This window comes from Babylonia areolata, chromosome 7 (genome assembly GCF_041734735.1).
Source record: "Babylonia areolata isolate BAREFJ2019XMU chromosome 7, ASM4173473v1, whole genome shotgun sequence".
NCBI lineage: Eukaryota > Metazoa > Mollusca > Gastropoda > Neogastropoda > Buccinidae > Babylonia > Babylonia areolata.
Window position 1 is genome coordinate 8,276,228 of NC_134882.1, and position 22,980 is coordinate 8,299,207.

The window sequence follows — 22,980 nt, forward strand, 5'->3', positions numbered from 1 at the left end:
AATTCACTGTATGGATGGCGGAAAGCAGCAATCTGTCGCTTTTTTTTTTTTTTAAAGCCATGCGTGTTTTTTTGTTTTGTGTGTGTGTGTGTGTGTGTTTTTCCCCCTTTCTTTTATTTCATGTTTATATTTGTTGGTTTTGCATTGTGTGAGTTTGTTGTTTATTTCTTTCTTTCTTTATTCATTTATTTATTTTTACGGTGTGAGCTTTCGTTTTCGTTTTTCTTTTCCGTTCGTGTGTGCGTGTGGGTTTAGTTTGGACGTCTAACTTCACTGTATGAAGATGTAATTTTCGATTCATTTTCTTTTAATTGAAATAAAGGCATGGGTGTGCAAACGTGCATACAATGAAGCGTGCATGTATGGGTAATTGAGTGGTGCACATGTGAGAGTTCATGCATGTGCGCGCACATGTCGGTGCACATGCGTGCATTTGTTGGGTGAAAGGGCAAAGTCTTGAGAAAACGGAACAACTTGGGCAATTTTTTCTTGGTTAAATATGAATGAGTCTATAGTTTATTTTGACTGAAGAAAAACTACCCGAAACAGTGTATGCTGCTGATTGGTTGCAGCGGAATGTTTATTATTGTGATTGCAACAATGCCTATGACGTGGCATATTTTGTGTCTGCAGCGATGTGTGTGACTTAAGTTTCTTTTATGACAGCAGCAACGTGACGTGGCATCTATTGTGACTGCAACGTCTGTGACGTAGCGTCCATTGTGTGTCTACAACAAAGTCTGTGACATAGCGTCTATCACTACTGCAGCCATGTGACAAAGCGTCTATCGTGACTGCAACAATGTATGTGACGCTGTGGCTATTGTGTGCAACAAAGTCTGTGACGTAGCGTCTATCGTGAAGTCCTGCAACAATGTGACGTTGCGTCTACTGTGACTGCAACAATGTCAGTGACGTAGAGCCTATTGTGACCGATAAAAACACAGTATCCGACTGCAGCAAAGCGTCTGTTATACCTGGCAGCTACGTATTTTCGTAACCTATCAAGAATGGTCGCCATGTTGTTGTCTATTGTTACTCATAACAACACTGCGTATCTCCAGAACGGTGGATGGTCGCTATGTGGTTGTCTATTGTTACTGCAAGCAACACAGCGAGCGTCTCTACAGAAAACAGTAGGATTACGTTTCCTGGCTGGCTGTGCCAAGCACAAGAAAAAGAAATGAGTTCAACTCCTGCAGAGTCCGCTTCAGCCATTCCCACCAGCTATCGGCTCCATCTCTTAAGTTTTTGGGGAGCTGCTTTTTTTTCTCCATGGACCTGGTGGAGACTCTTTGCTGTTGGCAGCCAAGCATTGCCAACCTGAAGAGTCCCCAAAGGGTTATACGACCACCCTTTGCTCTGGTTGCCATAAAACACCTTACCTCCCATGTGGAGGGCCTTGACAGCAGCTGAACACCCTTTTTAGCTATCTGGATTTTTTTTTTTTTTTTTTTTGTCCCTTTCCACCTACCTGTATTTTTCTTTTTAGCTTATCACATTACAACAATTTCATTGTTTAGTTACTCCCCCGTTTATAAACAAAATAATTACATTTTTAGAGGGGGTATGCAAACAACATTAATGAATAAAGTGATCAAATTTCAATTAGATAGCAGCTAAGGTGAGTTATGAAGGCTTAAATGAGAGTGCATAATTTTTCTCCCATGTGGTATGGCAAAGGCTAAAATTTTACCTATTTATTCTACACACACACTTGTACACTGTGTGTGTGTGTGTGTGTGTGTGTGTGTGTGTGTGTTGAAGAAGATGTCGTGTGAAATAATGGGCTGCTTCTCACAAGCTTGCGACAACTTCTGTCTCACCACCAGCACCAAAAAGACCGAAGTTATGTACCAGCCTGCCCCAGGAAGGTCATAACAGATGCCGCGCATCACAGTGAAGGGGCAAAACCTTCAGGCAGTCAACAATTTCACCTATTTGGGCAGCACGCTCTCTTGAGCAGTGAAAATAGACGCTGAGGTAAACAACAGGATCACCAAAGCCAGCTCCGCCTTTGGGAGACTCTGTGAAAGCAGTCTGGGAGCAGAGAGGACTCGGCACTACCACCAAGCTGAAGGTCTACTGTGCTGTGGTCCTTACCATCCTCCTTTACGCCAGCGAGACCTGGACTGTCTACAGTGGACACGACAAACAGCTCAATCGCTTCCACCTAAGCTGTCTCCGCAGACTCCTCCACATCAGATGGCAGGACAAAGTCCCCGACACGGAAGTCCTGGAATGAGATGGCCTCCTCAGCGTCTACACCCTCATGCAGAAAGCCCAAGTCAGGTACGCTAGACATGTGGTCAGAATGCCAGACAGTCAACTGCCTAAGCAGCTGCTGTACGCAGAACTGTGTCAGGGCAAGCGTTCAACTGGAGGGCAGAAGAAACGCTACAAAGACTGCCTCAAAGCATGATCCTTCAAAGACCTGGGCGTGGACATCAACACGTGGGAGACGCTTGCTCTAGACCGTCCAGCTTGGCACAGCAAAATCTTCACATAAGCCCGTGCAGCTGAAGCCAAGCGCATCAACGAGGCGCAACGAAAGTGTGCTGTGCACAAGGCCCGAGCAGCATCCACTGCCATGACAACACCCATTCACTTGTGTCCCACATGTGGGCGAACCTTCAAGGCCCGGATGGGTCCAATCAGTCACCTCTGGACCCACAACCACCGATGTTCCATCTGATATTTGAAGCCATGGTCATCTTCGAACTTAAAAGACGAAAATCATGTGCGTGTGTGTCTGTGTGTGTCTATGTCTGTGTGTGTACGCCCCCACGTGTGTAAGAAACACATTTATATATATACGCACACACAACTGCAAACTATGTTGCCAAAGTGATCCTATTTTACTCTACGCATCTATTTCATGAGTTGAAATTCTTGGCTTAATGATAAGACAATGAACTGATTAAAGGAATCATTATTAACAAAATGAAACACAAAATTGCACAGTTTGCTGAAGACACCCAAATGATGACCAAAGCAGACAGAATCATTTGACGAAATCATAAGAACAATCAACTCACTTGACAGTAAGTCAGGACTATATAAGAATGCAGGTAAAAATCAAGCAATATGGCTGGCTGATAGATAACACTATAAAATAAGATATCTATCTCACCTACAAATGGTGTGGAACCCACCAAAGTTTAAGATCTTAGGAGTGTGGTTTACAGTCTATTTAGAGGAATGCGAGGAAATAAACTGCAAACACAAAATCTCTGAAATTACAATGTTGTTCAGGATATGGATGTAAACACTGATTACCCCTTTCAGAAGGACAGATGCTCTCAAATCACTTTTATCACAAATAACTCAGTTACAGATTTTTCTATCAATTCCACATGATGAATATATTGAACTGCAGAAGGGATGTTTTATGTTCTAACTGAACAAAAAGTAGGATCAAATAAGTAGAAAAGCAGTAACAAAAAGTATAAGAACGGGATGACTATGTATGTTTGATATCAAGCAATTCATTAAAGATCTTAACCTAAGCTGGCTATGTAAAATAAAGTTTTCCAACCATACATGGACATTAATGATAAAAGCGATCAACCCCGCCATTGAAGAGCTTGCTAAGTATGAACCCTGTCTACCTGCATCTGACAAAGAACAGATACTGTATTCACATTTTCCAATCAATCAGTCAATCAATCACTTTACTGTCTGAACCAGAGTACAGTAATTTGCCTTCAGGCTCGTCGCAGAGAAAATAAAATTACTTTAAGAGATAGTAACTTTTAAAAGTGAAGACAGTCATTCCATCACTCAATTTTAATATTCACATGAATATGGCGGAAAAGAGTAGGTGCTGAGGGATGAAATGGCATTGCACTATCAACATCACAGTAGATTTGTTAACAATATAAATACAAATGCTCAAATACAATTTTGTCAGAAGGTCCCACTATCAAGCAGCACAGAAATTTTAGCAGAACCATCTTTCTGAACCAAAATACCAGAATCTGATTTGGAAATAAAATAACAAAAAACAAAACAAAAAACAAAACAAAAACAAAAACAGAAAAACAAACAACCCCCCGCCCCCGCCCCCCACACACACACACACACACACACTTTACTTCCCCCCCAATGGGTTTACAAAGCAGTAAGCATAACAGTCTGACATATCTGATTCTGCATCAAACATTGTTCGAAGTGCTGTGAATACTTTCTGTGTTTTAGAAATATATGAAGCAAAGGGAAAGAAATGAAAAAATACAGAGGGAAAGAGGAAGATAAGGAGAACTCTTAACAGAAACAAGTGAGTAGCACAGTATTATCAGTCAATAGCACCATTTTACTTCCACCCAAAATGGGTTTACAAAGCAATAAGAGTAACAGTTCAATGTATCTGATTCTGCATCAAACACTTTGGGAAGTGCTGTGATCACTTTCTGTGTCTCATAAACACATGCCTCTGATGTAAGATCACAGGATTTCACACTGCCAGCCCCCAAAACCTAACGCGATATTCTAAACAGAAAGACAGAGGAGAAGAGGAAGACAGAGAGAACAACACCAGAAACAAATGAGCAGCACAGTAACATCAGTCAATAGCACCATTTTACTTCCACCTCAATGGGTTTACAAAGCAGTAAGCGTAACACACTCCAATGTATCCGATTCTGCATCAGACACTATCGGAAGGGCTGTGATCACCTTCTGTGTCTGATAAACACATGCCTCTGATGGAAAGTCACAGGATTTCACACTGCCAACCCCAAAACCTAACTCCATAGTCTCATCACATGCGCTGTCTCCCAAAACCGAACAGCTTTTCGGGTGAGTATTGCTGTCTGGCATGCTAGTGCTTGTCCGAGGAATTTCTGTTAACTTCAAAATGGTTCCCCAGTTGGTCTCCAAGATCACCCTTTCCCCTGGTAAATCTGTCTGTCGCTGAGCTGTGTTTTCAAAGTCTTTGTTGGAATGCCGAGAGGTCAGCGCCGAGGTGCAATCAGAATCTTTGCTCTCCAGAATGACTGGGTCGATGTCGTGCTGCACTTCCTTGTCGCAGATCCCCGAAAGCTTTGACGCCATGCTTGCCTTCTTTCTCCCAGGCTTCTTGGGTTCTTTGACTTTGACCTGAGAAAGAAAAAGAAGCCAGATAAATTGCAACATGATTCAAACTGAGTAAACTAAGTTGGTGTAAGTTTATGTCTGTGCAGCAAATTAAACAATTAAAAAAAAACAACTGAATTTGTTTTGCTAATTATGGACTATTCACAACAATGTTTCAGATTGAGTAAAATAAAATAACTTTGCATCTGACTGTGAAGAATATCTAACTATTTTGTTTAATTCTTTTTTCTTTTTCTTTTTTAATACCGTTTAGGAACTAATATTTCCCAACTACTCACCAGGGTTCATACAAGCTGATGAGTGAAAATTGCCCTTCAATCTATTCAAATTGTACTAGTCTGGTTTAAAACTTGGTGCTCGTTTGCCAGCACCATTTTGAAGAAACACTCACCACTTCTCTGTCCTAGAAAGCAATCTTCTTAGTAAAGTGTACTGTTTTCTGTACTGTCAGCAATCAGTAACTGTTAGCCTTTAACTTGTTGGAAGGTATTATTTTGAGTCATACTCATACCCAGTCTGGTTGGAGTTTTGAATAAAAGCTTAGAAAAAAAAAAGAAAGAAAAATGAAACCCAAACAACATATCCTCAACCTCTTTTTGTGCATTCAAATTTTGTTTCTTTTTTTTTTCTTAATTAAATGTGTCTATTGTCTTTTTTTTCACTTTGAAAAGTCTGTGGCACTGTGGACAGAAGGGAAACAATTCATGTAGATTATACTTAAAGAACACACCAATCAAAAAATGTGTTCATTTTTGTATTTTCTGCTACCACATATTTTGAAACTAAACCAACAAAACAGGGAAAAATAAATATTGTGACAGACAAGATTGTCTCCAATGTGCCTGTATTATAACTCAAACTGGAGAATCAGATTTGACCCAACTGGAGAAGGCTGATATTCTCTCACTGCAAGTGCAAAAAGTGCTGAGATCGTTTACATAAGAAGCAGTTTTGTGACAGCTTAAAAAAACCAGTGTCTTTCATTTTTGTTTCATAGTCAGGGTATTCTTAGTTTGATATGTGTCCACAAAGCTAGACCTAGATGGGGAAAAAAAAAAGAAAAAAAAGTGTGTGTGTACTGGTTTTAGTCAGTGGACAACTAGTTAATGTGCATTTTTATTTGACTAGTTTTAATATCTTTTTATGGTGTGTCTGATCAGATTATGTATGTGTTTGTTAATGACTTAAAGACCCTGTGGTTGTACAAATTCATTTCAATGTGGATTAATCATAAGATATTTTTTACTGGGTTAAATTCCTGATATGTGCCAAGATCTTAGTTCATTCCTGATAAACTTCATGTACCCAAAACCCGACGCTTCATGTACAATTGGAATAAAAAAAAATCAGCGAATAGATTAAATGGGTTACTTGCAGTTTCGGCAAACAAGAACTATTATCAAATCCACTTTTTGTTTTGGTTTTTGTTTGTTTGTTAAAAAAAAACTGAAAAAATCAATCAACAAATAAATGAATATAAATCAAATGCACAACAATACAAACCTTGCAAGTCTTCACAGGTGGAGAATAATCAGGGCTGTGAGTCTTTATGTGCTGATTCAGCTTTTGCTGAAAAAAAAAGATAAAAAAAAGGCACTGAATGTTTTGGTCACTCAGAAGAAACAATTCTGCTAAATTGTGGAAATATAAAAAATTACTGTGGATCAAATGAGGATGATGGTGGTATGAAGACAAAATGCAAAACCAAAAGACATATAATGATATATATCAGCCAGAATATGATACACTGACTTTACCAGCAGGTGTATATGCAAAATAAGTACATAAAGGAAGGGCTGTGTGTGTTGATGTGTGTGTGTGTGTGTGTGTGTGTGTGTGTGTGTGGTTGTTTTGCTTTGATTTGTTGTGTGTGCCTTTGTTATTCACCTATTGTCTGCCAAATTTTACTATGCTGCTTCATATCACAGACTTCCACCACACTTAATTTCTCTTAGCCTTGCTGATATAATAATGTTAATCTGATTTTGATCCAGCATGGCAAAGTAATTAGCATCACACTCAAAGACACAATGAATGGGAGGTCATGGCATGGAGCATGTCAAAGGGAAAATGTAACTATGAGATGATTAACAAATAGTTAAGAGTGGTAACTCTCTCCATTACACAAGGTACACAACTTCAAGTCAGTGATGCTTACGCTACCGATTCAGCTAGCACACAGGTAAATAAAAGGTACATTGGAACAAACCCAGACACTTCCTCAAAAAAGGAAGCACCAGGCCTGTCCTTATACCAGTCATTTGACATGTGCACACAGCAGCAAAGACCGAAGAAATGTGCAAACACAAATTAGCTTTCATTCAAGACTGGCATAGCCTCTTTAATCCTGAATAAGCCACACAGAACACACGGACAATACAGAACAAACACATGGTTGCCTCGGTGGTTTATCAACTGTCTGGGTTCGTTCCAATGTACCTTTTATTTACCTGTGTGCTAGCTGAATCAGCAGTGTAAGCATCACTGACGTGAAGTTGTCTACCTTGTGAAATGGAGAGAGTTACCACTCTTTACTATTTGTTGATCATTTCATCTCCTGGCCTCATTATTTGTTAATTTCCAGTAACTATGATAGTTTTCAGCCTCATCTCGCTCCATGACTCAGGCTAACTCTCAGCTGAGTGTGCAACAGGCTCAAAATAGGAAGACCACATTCAACCATCTGAGCAGCTTGAACTTCACTGACTACATATTTGACACTACTGCTCATAAAGTCAGATTTCCTGACCAACATAAAATACATGTGTGTCTCCTTCATCTCTCACATCTGCCTGATGTTAGAAAGCATTATAGAAAAAAAAAGCAAAAAAAAAGCACAGAACTAAGCCCTGTCATGTAGTTCCAAGTCATAATGGATTTCTGGAGCATCATCCTTGTTTAGGTTATCCTAACTGATCATCAGGAAAATAAAAGGGGGAAAAAAAAAAGTCTCAGTATCTGTTTCCATTCAAGACCTGCTTTTAAGGTGACCTCAGTTCCTGTTTTGCACTAATCAACATTCACACATGTTTTGGAGTTCCTGTTAAACTTTAAAGATACCAGTATGGGCCAGTTCACAGGAACTGTTAGTACAGGGACAGACTAATGGCGTCTAGCCCAGGAGTTCACTCGTTCAGTCTGGCTCACTGACTAAACAATTACTGACGTCAGCATAGGGTATTAGGAGTGGTGTTATGGGCATCTGGAATAATAAACACTACATAGTGATACAGACGAGTTGATAAACCTAAGGTCCTGTGTGCGGTATGCACTTAGGTTAGTGCATGTAAAAGAACCCAAGACAACAAAGGACTGTCCCTGGCAAATTTCTGGACAACAAAATTTTACTTTGATACTAAAACAAATACACTTCCAATACAAGGACAGGGGTAGGGACACAAAAGACAAGGAAGCACAAAAAGGGTGCATGTGTGTCTGTGTATGCGGGCATACATGTGTGTGCGGTTAACAAGCCCAAGTGTGTACACCTGTTATTACATGTATAACTGGGTTTGTACACATGAGACTGGATGTGTGTAACTGTGTGCTCAAGCAGCTGGATGAATGTGACACATTGAAAGACAGCAGGAGAAAGAAAGATGAAGACCGAAGAAAAACAGAGAGCTAACACATACACACACATACACACGCGCGCGCGTGCGCGCACTAACAATCAGAAAGGAAAGAGACGGAAAGCTAACACACACACGCAGACATGAACAATCAGAAACAAAAGAGTTCATGTCCTACCTTAGAGGCAAATGTCTTTCCACAATCCTGCTGCTCACAGGAGAAACGTTGCTCCTCATGATAGCGCTTTATGTGAGCCTTCAGGTTCCTCCTGTCCCAGTACATACGATCACACTCGGCGTAGGGGCAGGACAGTGGGGACTTCTCTTCGTGGTGGGATCGAAGGTGATTGTTCAGGAGGTACCTTTTGGGGAAAGTCTTGCTGCAGTCTTCACACCTGTGTTCTGGGAACATGCAATGTGGCACATCAGTATGATCAGGATATAGCTGTACATCCCATTCCATCGTCCCTTTCCTATAAAAAAAAACAAACCCAGATGTATTATTCAAATTTCTATGCACTTATTTCAATATACAAAAAAAGTATAATTATATACATTTGGGCGCCACTGAAAAATTGGTTCTGATTCAGCGCTTATAGCTGTTAGAGGCGTTTGATTGGCTAAGAGCGGGCCAGACTAAGAGGGGCGTCTTTTCACTGTTAGCCGCGCGAAATTTGGCCAAACAGAGCAAACCATAGGCCTAGTTTGCATCAGTTTGACATGGTACAGTATATGACACCAAAAAATTGGTTATGTGATTTACTTTTCATCCAGTGTTCACCTGTGATCACCGTATGAGGCCCCGTTTTGGCACTTTATTTCAATTTTTCTCATTTCGCCCAGGTGTGAATGGGTACATGAATTTGGCTGGGGAAATATGAGGCCCCGTTTTGGCACTTTACTTCAATTTTTCTCATTTCGCCCAGGTGTGAATGGGTACATGAATTTGGCTGGGGAAATATAAGGCCCCGTTTTGGCACTTTACTTCAATTTTTCTCATTTCGCCCAGGTGTGAACGGGTACATGAATTTGGCTGGGGAAATATGAGGCCCCGTTTTGGCACTTTACTTCAATTTTTCTCATTTCGTCCAGGTGTGAATGGGTACATGAATTTGGCTGGGGAAATATGAGGCCCCGTTTTGGCACTTTACTTCAATTTTTCTCATTTCACCAAAGTGTGAATGGGTACATGAATTTGGCTGGGGAAGGTTAAAATGGTGGAAGGAGAGGATTGGGCCCCTCCTTCCTATGCTGAACCCAAGACACGGTGAATATGAAATCACTCTTCCTATAGCTCTAAAAAAAAGCTATAGGATATTAAGTTTAACCTTTAACTTTATATATGTTTTACACATTTAAATAAAGTAAATCAACACCTACGTGCAATACTATTACCCACAATATAGGATAAGACGGTAAACAGAGGTCCCCGTGTGCAGCAAGCACTTAGCGCATGTAAAAGAACCCACAGCAACAAAAGGGTTGTTCCTGGCAAAATTCTGCTCGATAGGAAAAACAAATAAAACTGCATGCAGGAAAAAATACAAAAAAATGGGTGGTGGTGTAGTGTAGCGACGCGCTCTCCCTGCGGACAGCAGCCCAAATTTCACACACAGACATCTGTTGTGATAAAAAGAGAAATACAATACAAATACAATACAATATAGCTGTCTACAATGAATTGAAAAAAAAAAGAGAGAGAGATTTATTTCATGTATATCAAATAAGGATATGTTTTAAGTATGTTACAATGGTTGTATCATTTTTTGTTTGCGGTGAGATGGTTCACTGCCACTGCCAAGACAGCTGAAGTCCACAAAGGACAAAACTACTGTCATATTACTAAGGCACAACAAATGTCACTCCCTTTGAAAGAATTCAGGTAGCCTCCAGTTGCTGTCTAACGTTTTATATTCCTGTGATCGTTTTCTGCTTTAATTTTTTTTTTTTTTTTTTTGCTTCTTTGAAATGAATCTTTGCAAAATAATTTCATAACAGAATGGTTGTTTTGTTTCTCTGAAAAAAAAAAATCCTTGCAAAGTCATTCTTTTACAGAATTAATGTTTTCTTTTTGCTGACTGTTGTTTTTTCCTTTTCTTTTTGCTACTTTGCTCGGAGAAAAAAAGAACAAATAAACAACAATAATAAAAATGAAACATATATATACAAACACACACACAAATGAAAATACAAAATACCTTCCAGATGATCTTTACTCTTATGCTGCCGAAGTTCAGTCCATTTGCCAAAAGAAAGGGTACACCCTTCCTGGTCACACTGGTACCCTGTGATATGAAAATATCATCTCTCACAGTCAGTACATGATATAAACTGGTATTCAGAACAAAACACATCACCAATGATGTGAAAAATGTGATCAGACCAAGGCAAGCAATAGTTTTCTGTCTAAAAGGCGCATTAATTGCTTTTAAATTTTTTTTAATCTAACAAACAAAAAATAAAAAAACCAAACCAAACCAACCCCCCCCCCCCCCCCAATCTCCCCAAAACAAGCTATTTTCTTAACATTTACAGATCTACTATGAACTAGAATCTCATAACATATACTTCTGACAGAGGTAGTTCAGAGTTGCTGCTAAATAACTGTGTAGAAAATATTGATAACACACACATACTTATAATCAAAACTCTGCACATGAATCAAAAGCAACAAAGTCATACATAAAACTGACAAACAAATTACAAGTCAAATCATAAATTGTCATCTTAAAATTCTGATACAACTTTACAAGTGTCCATATCTATTATGGGCTTAATATGGGAGTCTTCAGATTCAACAATAGAAAAGCTTGTGGACAGCCCTACTGTTTACATACTTATAATTTTTTTTCAGCTGAACTTTTCACTACCACCTAAAAGTAAACACTTTAAAATGTGGATACTCTGAAAATCAATAAGTTTTTAAGGTTTGATATTACATCAGTAATTGGTGACCAAGAAAGTGCAAAAAAACAAAAACAAAAAATCAAACAAGAAATCCAAAACTTTTATGGCTGACAAGTGATTCCTACTAACTAAATTGAAAAGCATTACCTCTCCCTCTTTCTCTCTCTCTATACACGCACGCACACACACACACACACACGCACACACACATATATATATGCTTTTCTGTCAACCATCGCTCAGAACCACCCTTCAGGCCTACACTTACAATCATAAGCCGCTGCAGATGAATGATAAACCACCCCCTCCCCCCTCCCCCGACAACAATCCCCTTCTGACTTACCTTGATGAACCTTGCTATGCCTGCGCAAGCGGGTGGTGGTCTGAAAGGTCCGTAGACAGCCTGGATGAGAACACCTGTAGGGGTTGACGCTGGTGTGCGTGTAACTGTGAGTCCGCAGCTGGTGGTGCTTTCTGAAGGTCTCCTGGCACCCCTCCACCTCGCACTAAGGACAAAGAAACAGAAAGCAATAACGTACTGTCTTCCACCTCACACTGAGGACAAAGAAACAGTAAGCAATAACGTACTGTCCTCCACTTCCCACTGAGGACAAAGAAACAGTAAGCAATAACGTACTGTCCTCCACTTCCCACTGAGGACAAAGAAACAGTAAGCAATAACGTACTGTCCTCCACTTCCCACTGAGGACAAAGAAACAGTAAGCAATAACGTACTGTCTTCCACCTCACACTGAGGACAAAGAAACAGTAAGCAATAACGTACTGTCCTCCACTTCCCACTGAGGACAAAGAAACGGTAAGCAATAACGTACTGTCCTCCACTTCCCACTGAGGACAAAGAAACAGTAAGCAATAACGTACTGTCCTCCACTTCCCACTGAGGACAAAGAAACAGTAAGCAATAACGTACTGTCTTCCACCTCACACTGAGGACAAAGAAACAGTAAGCAATAACGTACTGTCCTCCACTTCCCACTGAGGACAAAGAAACAGTAAGCAATAACGTACTGTCCTCCACCTCCCACTAAGGACAAAGAAACAATAAGCAATAATGTACTGTCTTCCACTTCCCACTGAGGACAAAGAAACAGTAAGCAATAATGTACTGTCTTCCACCTCACACTATAGGACAAAGAAACAGTAAGCAATAACGTACTGTCCTCCACCTTCAACTAAGGACAAAGAAACAGTAAGCAATAACGTACTGTCCTCCACCTCACACTAATCACACTGAGGACAAAGAAACAGTAAGCAATAACGTACTGTCCTCCACCTCACACTTAGGACAAAGAAACAGAAAGCAATAACGTACTGTCTTCCACTTTCCACTTAGGACAAAGAAACAGTAAGCAATAACTTACATTTATTTCCTGTTTTACCATACCATACCATACTATACTATACAAAAGTTTTCTAATTCTAAAATGATATGGTATAGTGTGGGCAATCTTTACACGACAGTACAGTACAGTACTGTACAGCAAAATACAGTACAGCAAAGTACAGTTCAATACTGTTGAGCATTGTACCATCCAGTACAGTACAGTACAATATGGTACTGCTTTTTGTCACAACAGGTTTCTCCAGGGAGAATGTGCTGCCACAGTGTAATGCCACCTTTTTTTTTTAATTTTCATTTTTGAAATCTGCAAAGCACCGTGAACAGCATATATGCACTGATCAGAGAACACAATCGAAGGGACGTAATCTGTTCCCTGACATCCCAGAGAATATGTATCAACTTGGGTTGTTTCCCATTGACTGGGTCCTGTAGCCTGTAGGAACTGGACATTTTTATTGTACTGTATTGTGTTGTATTACACTGTCACAACAGATTGTGTGGAATCCAGACTGCTCTTCCGAGGGAGAGCATATAGCTAAAATTTAGTGCCACCCTTTTTTTTTTTTTCTACTTATTTTTTCTGCCTGCAAAGTGTATTTGTTTTCCTATCAAAGTGTATTTTCCCACAAAATTATGCAAAGAAATAACAACCCTTTTCTTGCCGTGGGTTCCTTAATGTACGTTAAGTGCATGCAGCACAAAGAACTAATTGTCTCACCCAAATCGCTAGCATCCAGATTACCACTAAGGTCTAGCTTGTGGAAGGAGAGAAAAATAGGGGTAAGTGTGGGATCTGATCCTGTGTGCTCAGATTCTCTTGCTTCCTGGGTGGATGCGTTATCTCTAGGCTATCGCTCCACTTATCAGATATGATCCAGTAAGCAAACTGAGTGCAAAAGAGAAGATATATATTCATACATTCACTCCTGGCAGGCAAGGGAAAAACTGATTTACGTAAATTTTGATGATTTAAAAACTAAAAATATAAACATAGCTTGTATAGATCAATGACTGTACATATCACCCCACCTGTTGCTTTTTACAATGATCATACTGAAAATCACTGTCTGAATAAAAAGTACAGTACACATACACATGGGTCTAAGAAGAGTTTAATACGTGCTTATAAGTGAAACATGATTTTCTAGCCTTCATCATAACAAAACTTGAAGTTGAACAAAAATATGTGCATGACTCCATGAGAAAACTTGAATTGTGCTTTAAGCGTAGTATGTTGCACAGAAGTTTATCTAGATTTGCTAACCTAAACCAGTTTAATGAATCAGGATTCCAGTAAAGCTTCAAGTTCAGCTTAGATTTAAAATCAAGGATACTGGATAAGTAAAATTAAAAAAAGAAACACACACAAAAAATGTAATATTTTCTCCATTTTTAATTTACAATGAGGAAAGCAAGGAAACTATGAAAAGTTGTTCACAAAAAAAGGGTTCAGTCCACAATTAAGAGATGAGCTAAATATAGTGAAAACTAATGTAGTCGTAACCACTAGATTTATTCTGGATTGTTTTCCCATGCAGTTAACATTGCTGAATTTCATACATAGCTGCATAAAACTATTAGAAGGAACATATTTCAACCAGATTTGTAACCAGCAAACACTTAGCTGAAAAAAAAGCAACAACAACAACTAAAAATAAACACTCAGTTTCTCACCTTATACTTGTGCGCAGCTTCTGAACTATGTTGTCTCCTGAAGTGCTTGTGCAAATTATGTTCAAGGGTAAATTCTCTGCAGCACCCATCTTCTTCACATCTTAAAAAAAAAAAAAAAAAAAAAGTCAAAAGAAAACAAAAATATAATTAAACTTCATAAGTACATTTTAAACCACCAACTTCAACTCGCATAAAAAACAACAAAAAAAAACAAACATGTTCTCATGTGAAATAAACAATCATGTAGCAGTAAACATAACAGTGATAGCAGTAGCAGCAATAGTCTTTAGCATCTTCATTTTATGTATTCTTACAGTTACATATTAGCATCTTCATTTTATGTATTTTCACAAAATATGTATCCATTTTCTAACATGTGCCTCTAAAGCTGATTAATTAAGATCAGACTGATATAATCTGTAATAAAGATCAGATTATTACAATAATCTCCATATATCAACAGTCTTATAATACCAATATACTGGGCAAATGATATATATATATATATATATATATATATAAATATATATATATATATTTACTATATAGAGAGAGATATTCAGACAATATATATATATATATATATATATATATATATATATATATATATATATATATATATATATATATATATCATTTGCCCAGTATATTGGTATTATAAGACTGTTGATATATTTACTATATAGAGAGAGATATTCAGACAAAATATATATATATATTCAAATAATGAAATATCTATTCAAGTTACAATTAATGATTTATAATGATGAGCATACATTAATGTCTTTACGGAAAATCATAATGAAAAAAAAGAAGAAATATACTGGATAATCCTGAACAATCACGAGCCATGCATGAATCCTCCCCCCCCATCTCCTCCTCCCCACTGGTAAGTCGTGTTGTAGAAGGCTAGGGCTGTGCCAGACGGGTGCATTCCCAAGGACTACTATGGTAGCTGGATTGGTCTAGTTGGAGATGCGAACACACCAGCAGACAGTGCCCATCTCTCCTATCAATAGCACATCCCTCAGCAGACCAGTTAAAAAAAAAAAAAAAAAATTGTGCCCAACAGCAACCTCCCACAAAACGACAATTTTCATCAAAACACTAATGTTGTTCGTCAAGTGGAAGAATACCTTTAACTCACTCAGTACGGCCTGTCCTCTCTTCTCCTCTACACAGACCCCTCGGATGTCCAGTGGGTGTCTGAATGACCCAACCTTTAGCTTCCGTCGTCAGAATTGTGGTATTCTTTGTCAACATTCACCTCTTCAGTATAAGAGCCTTCCGCTTGCAATATTTTGATGATGGTAATTGGGGTAAAACGCTGTTAACGTCGTCTCTTTCGTCGTTCGTATGGAAAGAGTTAACTGGAGTTTTCCATGGAGTGAGACGTAAGAGAACTGGTTCTAGTTTTACTAGCATTGCTTTAATCAGCCTTTTCACATTATTTTATGTTCTCTTTGACTGGCTTTAAGAAGTAATGGGTAATCAGACCTGAAATGGCCTGTGTGGTCAGCTGGGTGATAAACATAAAACAACATGACTTGATTTGATTTGTATTACTGAGTCCACAGTTTATACTTATAGGTGTCCACATACAGGGTGAGAATGCAGAATCAGGGGAGTTGCAGTCTTGTAGTTGTACTCTTTTTTGTAAGATTTTTATTTTGTTTTATTCTATTCATTAAGTTTCAGTTTCAGTTTCACTTTCTCAAGGAGGCGTCACTGCGTTCGGACAAATCCATACACGCTACACCACATCTGTTGAGCAGATGCCTGACCAGCAGCATAACCCAACGCGCTTAGTCAGGCCTTGAGTGCATGCTTACATATTTGTGTACCTATGAAAGTGGATTTCATTTTACGTAATTTCGCCAGAGGACAACACTCTCGTTGCCATGGGTTCTTTTTCAGTGCGCCAAGTGCGTGCTGCACACGGGACCTATTCATTAAAGATTTTTTTTTCACAAAATTTCTAAACAGTTCTACCTTATAAGATGAAAAAAAATCGGTTTAGGAAACTACCCCAGCTTTAATTTTGATCCTTTGATTTATGAACTGTAGAACTTCTGAATGAAATGAAATAAAAACATAACAAGTAACAACAGACTGAAAATGACAGTTATGGAAAATTCTAAACAAAAGATAGCATGAACAAAACACATACACATATATTTATATAATAAGTAAATGTCTCACAGAAAAACAGGGCTATTTCTCTGCATCGATGGCTTGTGTGCATTCTGCTGATGTCTCAGAAGATGAGGTTGACGGCAGTAGCTCTTGTCACAACCAGGCTCCTCACACTTAAATGGTCTCTAAAAACAAACACAGACACTTGAAATAAAAATGATTTTCTTACCATCAGTCATAAAAACTACAATAATAATCATAACTTGTTACTGACAACAATATCTATAAAACCACAACAAAATTACAAATGTACAAAACTGCACTCCTCTAAAGTCTAGTAATCTCTACAGTTTTGAGCTCTATCATCAATCTCTCAGTATCAATCACAATAATTTCTTAAGAGCTTATGCTACAAAAAAACCCAACAAATTATTATAGTATATAATAATTTCGCCCCAGCTGCCTGCTTTATTTCAGCGAGCATTACAGTGTTCCGTTCCTCCATTAACAAATACAGGAGGATGCAGTTTAAATTTTTTTTATTTACAAATACACACAGGGTTAGGTGTTTCTGCTATACCGATTAAAAGTATAATCCTTCATACTGATTTTAGGGGTTTTTATTTACCTTTTCCGAAACTGTGAATATAACTTTTTACAAGCCTCTTACAGCCAGCCCTTCCATTTTGATCAATCCTTACTGATAATGTGATATGAACTCATATCGATATTGTCAAAAACCTTTTGTGACTTTACAATTAATTTCTATACTGTCAGTGTCTTGTCTTGTTGATCATCTGATCAATTTCTTCATGCCTCTTGTCTCCTTGACTCTAGAAGAATGTTGCATTGTATGTATCTTGGCCAAGCAATATTCATATAATTTGTACTTTGTCGCTTGTTTCTGTTTTCTGTGTTCTCAGCAATCCCCTGTTTTGACTACAATTACTACTACCACTAGCCTTCCGCAATTCAAAGAAAACAATACATAATCAAATATCTACTAAGAACTGGCTGGGGGCAAAGCGACCTGATGTTGGGGGACAAACTGGTTGGGGCAAAACGACTGGAATGCCACTGACAAACTATTTATTAAGTATTCAAGAACTAACATTCGAAAAAATTCTTCTTTCTGTTACACGACCAACATGGAGTTGCCGATGACTCTATCATGGTTCATGCATGCTGGGTATTTTCATGTCTCCATGACCCACTGAACACTGACATGGATTACAGGATTTTTAACATGCATATTTGATCTTCTGTGTGCATATACACATGAAAGGGGTTCAGGCACTAGCAGGTCTGTACATATGTTGACCTGGGAGATTGGAAAAAAATCTCCACCCTTTACCCACCAGGTGCTGTTACCGTGATTTGAACCCTGATTTGAACCCGGGACCCTCAGACTGAAAGTCCAACGCTTAAGTTAAACCACTGGACTATTGTGCCCGTCAAAAAAATTGTTTTAGTAACAGAATTGCACATTACTGGAATACATTACCTCTGCATGTTATGATGGCTAACAATGTTAACACTTTTAAACATCTCCTATAACAGGTAAATAGTATCAGCAATTTGAAATTCATTTTGATGAATGAAAAAAAAATATATATATATATATACTATTACTTCTGGCAACTTAAATCAATATTTTTTTGTTTGACTGGGACAAAAATAAAAATCCGAATGGCTTATAAACGTCCCCAAAACTGAACTGAACTGAACTGTAAACCATAATGATTATCAGTATCACGTTCACAACAAACTGAAAAAATATGCACTTACGTCGCCTGTGTGTGTTCTTAAATGAATCAGCAGCCTGTCTCGCCTTTTGAATTCTTTACCACAGTGTTCTTCGCTGCAGATGAATTTAAAATTTTGTCCATCGCTAGAGCGGCTATTTGACTCAGAGTCAGATGACAACATGTGCCCGTTCGCTGCCATGCTTTCGTTAACTCATCGCCGGATGGAGAGAAAACGTCTTTTAAGTGTAATCTATGGAAAAGGACACGAGTAATATGAGTTTCAGTTGCAGTAGCTCAAGGAGGCGTCACTGCGTTCGGACAAATCCATATACGCTACACCACATCTGCCAAGCAGATGCCTGACCAGCAGCGTAACCCAACGCGCTTAGTCAGGTCTTGAGGAAAAAAAGGGTAAAGATAAATACATAAAAAAGAACTACTACTACTCAGTAATAATAATATGTATAAGGCACAAGAACTTGATGAAGTCAACTATAAGCGTACATAAATAAATAAATAATAATTTAAAAATAATTAAATAAAAAAAATAAAAAAGACAACAATGATGATAAATAAGCAAATAAATGAAAAACATGCAGACTGGCACATATTCACACATACACACACTAGTATGCATAACAGATATGCACCAAACATGCAGTTTCACAGATATGAAAGCACAGTCAAATACACATAAACGTACATGAGCCCTAACACACACACACACACACACACACACACACACACACACACACACACACACACATCCACACTGACACCCCCCCCCCCCCCCCACACACACACACACACATACATAAACAAACACACACACTGGCACATTACCCTGCACCCTCTCTACCCCCCTCCTCCACACACTCATTTCTAGGCTACGTATCGCAGCCTCCACGGCACACACACACACACACACACACACACACACACACACACACACACACACACACACACACACACACACACACACAGGCACACTTACTTGTACAAGCACATACACATACGCCCACATCTCCCACCCCCATCCCCACACACATATATACAAAGATATATATATATATATAAGCGTACATAAATAAATAAATAATAATAATAATAATATATATATATATATATATATATATATATATATGCACACCCACACGTTCCAATATTCCGTTGCTCCCACAGTGTAGGCAAGAAGACAAGCAAATGGAATGGCGAGAATGATGGGGGTGGGGGTGTGGGGGGGCGAGAGAAGTGGAGAGAGAGAGTAACCGGGAAAACAAAGAGACAGACGGACAGACATATAGACAGACATAGAGAAACGTAGAAAATAACATACACACACACACACACACACACACACACACACACAGAAATGGTCAAAGGGAAGAAACTCCGACAGTGGTAATAGCAGGTAAAGTTTTATTTCGATAGTCTCCCATATATGAACTGGAGACGGCCCTCCCGTTCACTGATTCTCTCTTTCTCTCTCTCTCTCTCCCCTCTCCTCCCCCCCCCTCTCTCCCCCCCCCCCCCCCCCCCCCATAAAAAAAAAGGAAAAACCAAAACCGACCCTGTTCTCTCTATCCATTCTCTCATCCCTTATTCCCATGAAAAACATATAACATAAACAGTAGGGTCTGTATACGTGCATATTACACACACACTCTCACACACACGCAGACACACAGTTTCAGTTTCAGTAGCTCAAGGAAGCGTCACTGCGTTCGGACAAATCCATATACGCTACACCACATCTGCCAAGCAGATGCCTGACCAGCAGCGTAACCCAACGCGCTTAGTCAGGCCTTGAGAAAAAAAAAGGGGGGTAGAGATAAATACATAAAAAAGAACTACTACTACTAATAATATGTATAAGGCACAAAAACTTGATGAAGTCAACTATAAAAACTTGATGAAGTCAACCATAAGCGTACATAAATAAATAAATAATAATTAAAAAAAGAATAAATAAAAAAGACAACAATGATGATAAATAAGCAAATAAATGAAAAACATGCAGACTGGCACACATTCACACATACACACACATATGCATAACAGATATGCACCAAACATGCAGTTTCACAGATATGAAAGCACTGTCAAATACACATAAAAGTACATGAGCCCCCAAACACACACACACACACACACACACACACACACACACACACATTACCCTGCACCCTCTCTACCCCCCTCCTCCACACACTCATTTCTAGGCTACGTATCGCAGCTTCCACGGCACACACACACACACACACACACACACACACACACACACACACACACACACACACACACAGGCACACTTACTTGTACAAGCACATACACATACGCCCACATCTCCCACCCCCATCCCCACACACATATATACAAAGATATATATATATATATATGCACACCCACACGTTCCAATATTCCGTTGCTCCCACAGTGTAGGCATGTCCCGGGCAGTATGACCATGTAAGTTTTTTAATCTGAAGAGGTGGTGTTGTTCAATACCTTTGGTTGCCATTGCTTTTAAGACTGAAAGGCCCTTTTTGCATTTGAGAACAGTTTTTTCCATATGTTTTCTGAAGGTCAGCATCCTGTCGAACTGTATTCCTAGGTAGCGTAGGCATTCGGTTTTCTCGATCTGAATCCCGTCGAATGACACAGGTTGGTGGTGATTTGCTCGCGGCCGGTTCTGTTGTTGAGGGTGGACAACAACGTTTGGGCTTTCGCTGGATTGATGGAAGATCGTGTGTCTTTGCACCATTGAGCAATATTGTTTAGTTGTTTCTGGACGGCTTTAGTTCTTTCCTGAGCATATTTCGAAGTTTTGAAGACAAGGCCATCATCCGCAAGAGTAAGCACCCGAGCTATTCCATTGTTGTTTAAGTCTGCAAGGCCCTTCGTGCAGACGTTGTAGAGGACAGGAGAGAGCGGAGACCCTTGTGGCAGTCCCATGGATAGTTTAGAAGGTGCAGCTATCCAATCTCCGAGGCGTAGGACGACGGTTCTTTCCTGAAGCGCTGCTGCTATCCATCTTGTCAGCGTCAAACTTACTCCATACCTTAGTAGCAGCTCCATGAGGTGCGCAAACTGGACTTTATTGTAGGCATCTTCAAGGTCGATTGCTACTGCTAGTGTTTCTTCTTTTCTTTGAAATCCTTCATACACCTCACATGCAAAAGCACGGCTGCATTTTCCCATGTGGACTTGCCTGTTCTGTAACCACCTTGATTTGAAGGGAGAATGTGCCTGTGTTCAAGATCCCTTGCAAGTTTCCTGGCTATCATGCGTTTCATGAGCTTTCCAGCAACGTTTTGCATGGTTAGGATTCGGTAGCCACTTACCTGATGATGGTCCTTTCCTGGTTTTGGTATGGGTTTTAAGAAGCTGTGTGTCCAGTCCTCCGGCACATGTCCGCTGTGGAAACTGTTTTGATACAGACTGAAAAGTTTGCTTCTCTCTTCTTCCGATAGCTCCTTGATATCCGAGTAGCGAACTTTGTCTGGGCCAGGAGCTGATTCTTTCTTGCATTTAGCTATTGCTTCGTATAGATCATCTATTGTCAAGTCATCAACGGGTCCAGTCTGCATAAGGGTTTGGTTTAACTCCTCAACATATTTCATTTTTTCTTCTAAGTTTCTTTGATCGCTCTGTTTTATGAAACGTTTGAGCAGGGCGGATCCTTTTTCTTCGTTTGTCTTAAGCTTGGTTCCGTCAGTATCTAACATGTCTGGGGTTGTTGTTGTGCATGTTTTCCCTTCCATGCGACGATAAAATTGCCAGAACTCTGTCAATGTTGTGTCATAACTGAGTGCCTCGCAAAACTGTTTCCACTTGTCATTTTTGGCCTCTTGAGCAATGACTTCAAACCGTTTAGGTTTGGCACACAAAGAGGTACATATACACAGTCACGCAGACACACAGACACACACACACACACACACACACACACACACACACACACACACACACACACACACACACACACAACTCACTGACACACTTCCAACACGAACTCAGCCGGTCTCGAAAATTATAAACAGTGTGCCTTCCCAACAACGGTTGTTGCTTCGTGTGAAGGCTATGTGCAGGAATATGTTCCTGTCTTTTCTCTCATCCCATTCTGATTTATCAAACTGCCAAGCTTCACCAATTTCGTGTTTTAATTCAGCCTTTTCACTTTAGAATCAAACTTTTGATTTATATTGATTGTGGGCTGAGAGACTGTGTAGTGTGAGTACAGACCCTTTGAATGTACATGTAGTTTCCAGTCGGATTAATAGATATGTATTGTATTGCTGTATTGTGTTGCATTGCATTGTATTGCATTGAATTACATTCCCTTGTATTGTATTCTGTTGTATTGCATTGCACTTTACTGCATTGCATTGCATTGTCTTGTGCGGCTTTGTGTTGTGTTGTGTTGTGTTGTGTTGTATTGTATCGTGTCGTAATGTGTTGCACTTACGGACTGCGGACTTGGGCT

At 39.3% G+C, this 22,980-nt stretch overlaps 1 protein-coding gene across 1 annotated transcript; it reads right to left on the bottom strand.

Annotated features, from left to right (window-relative positions):
• Positions 1-4,294: 4,294 nt before the first annotated feature.
• LOC143284141 (uncharacterized) lies at positions 4,295-18,708 on the bottom strand. The gene is made up of 8 exons (XM_076590795.1): positions 18,538-18,708; positions 16,816-16,934; positions 14,614-14,713; positions 11,920-12,082; positions 10,868-10,954; positions 8,848-9,071; positions 6,601-6,666; positions 4,295-5,100 (listed from the first exon to the last, which is right to left on the bottom strand). The coding sequence occupies exons 1-8, from the start codon at positions 18,694-18,696 to the stop codon at positions 4,603-4,605; spliced, it is 1,416 nt and encodes a 471-aa protein (XP_076446910.1). The 5' UTR covers positions 18,697-18,708; the 3' UTR covers positions 4,295-4,602.
• Between the last annotated feature and the right edge of the window lie 4,272 nt (positions 18,709-22,980).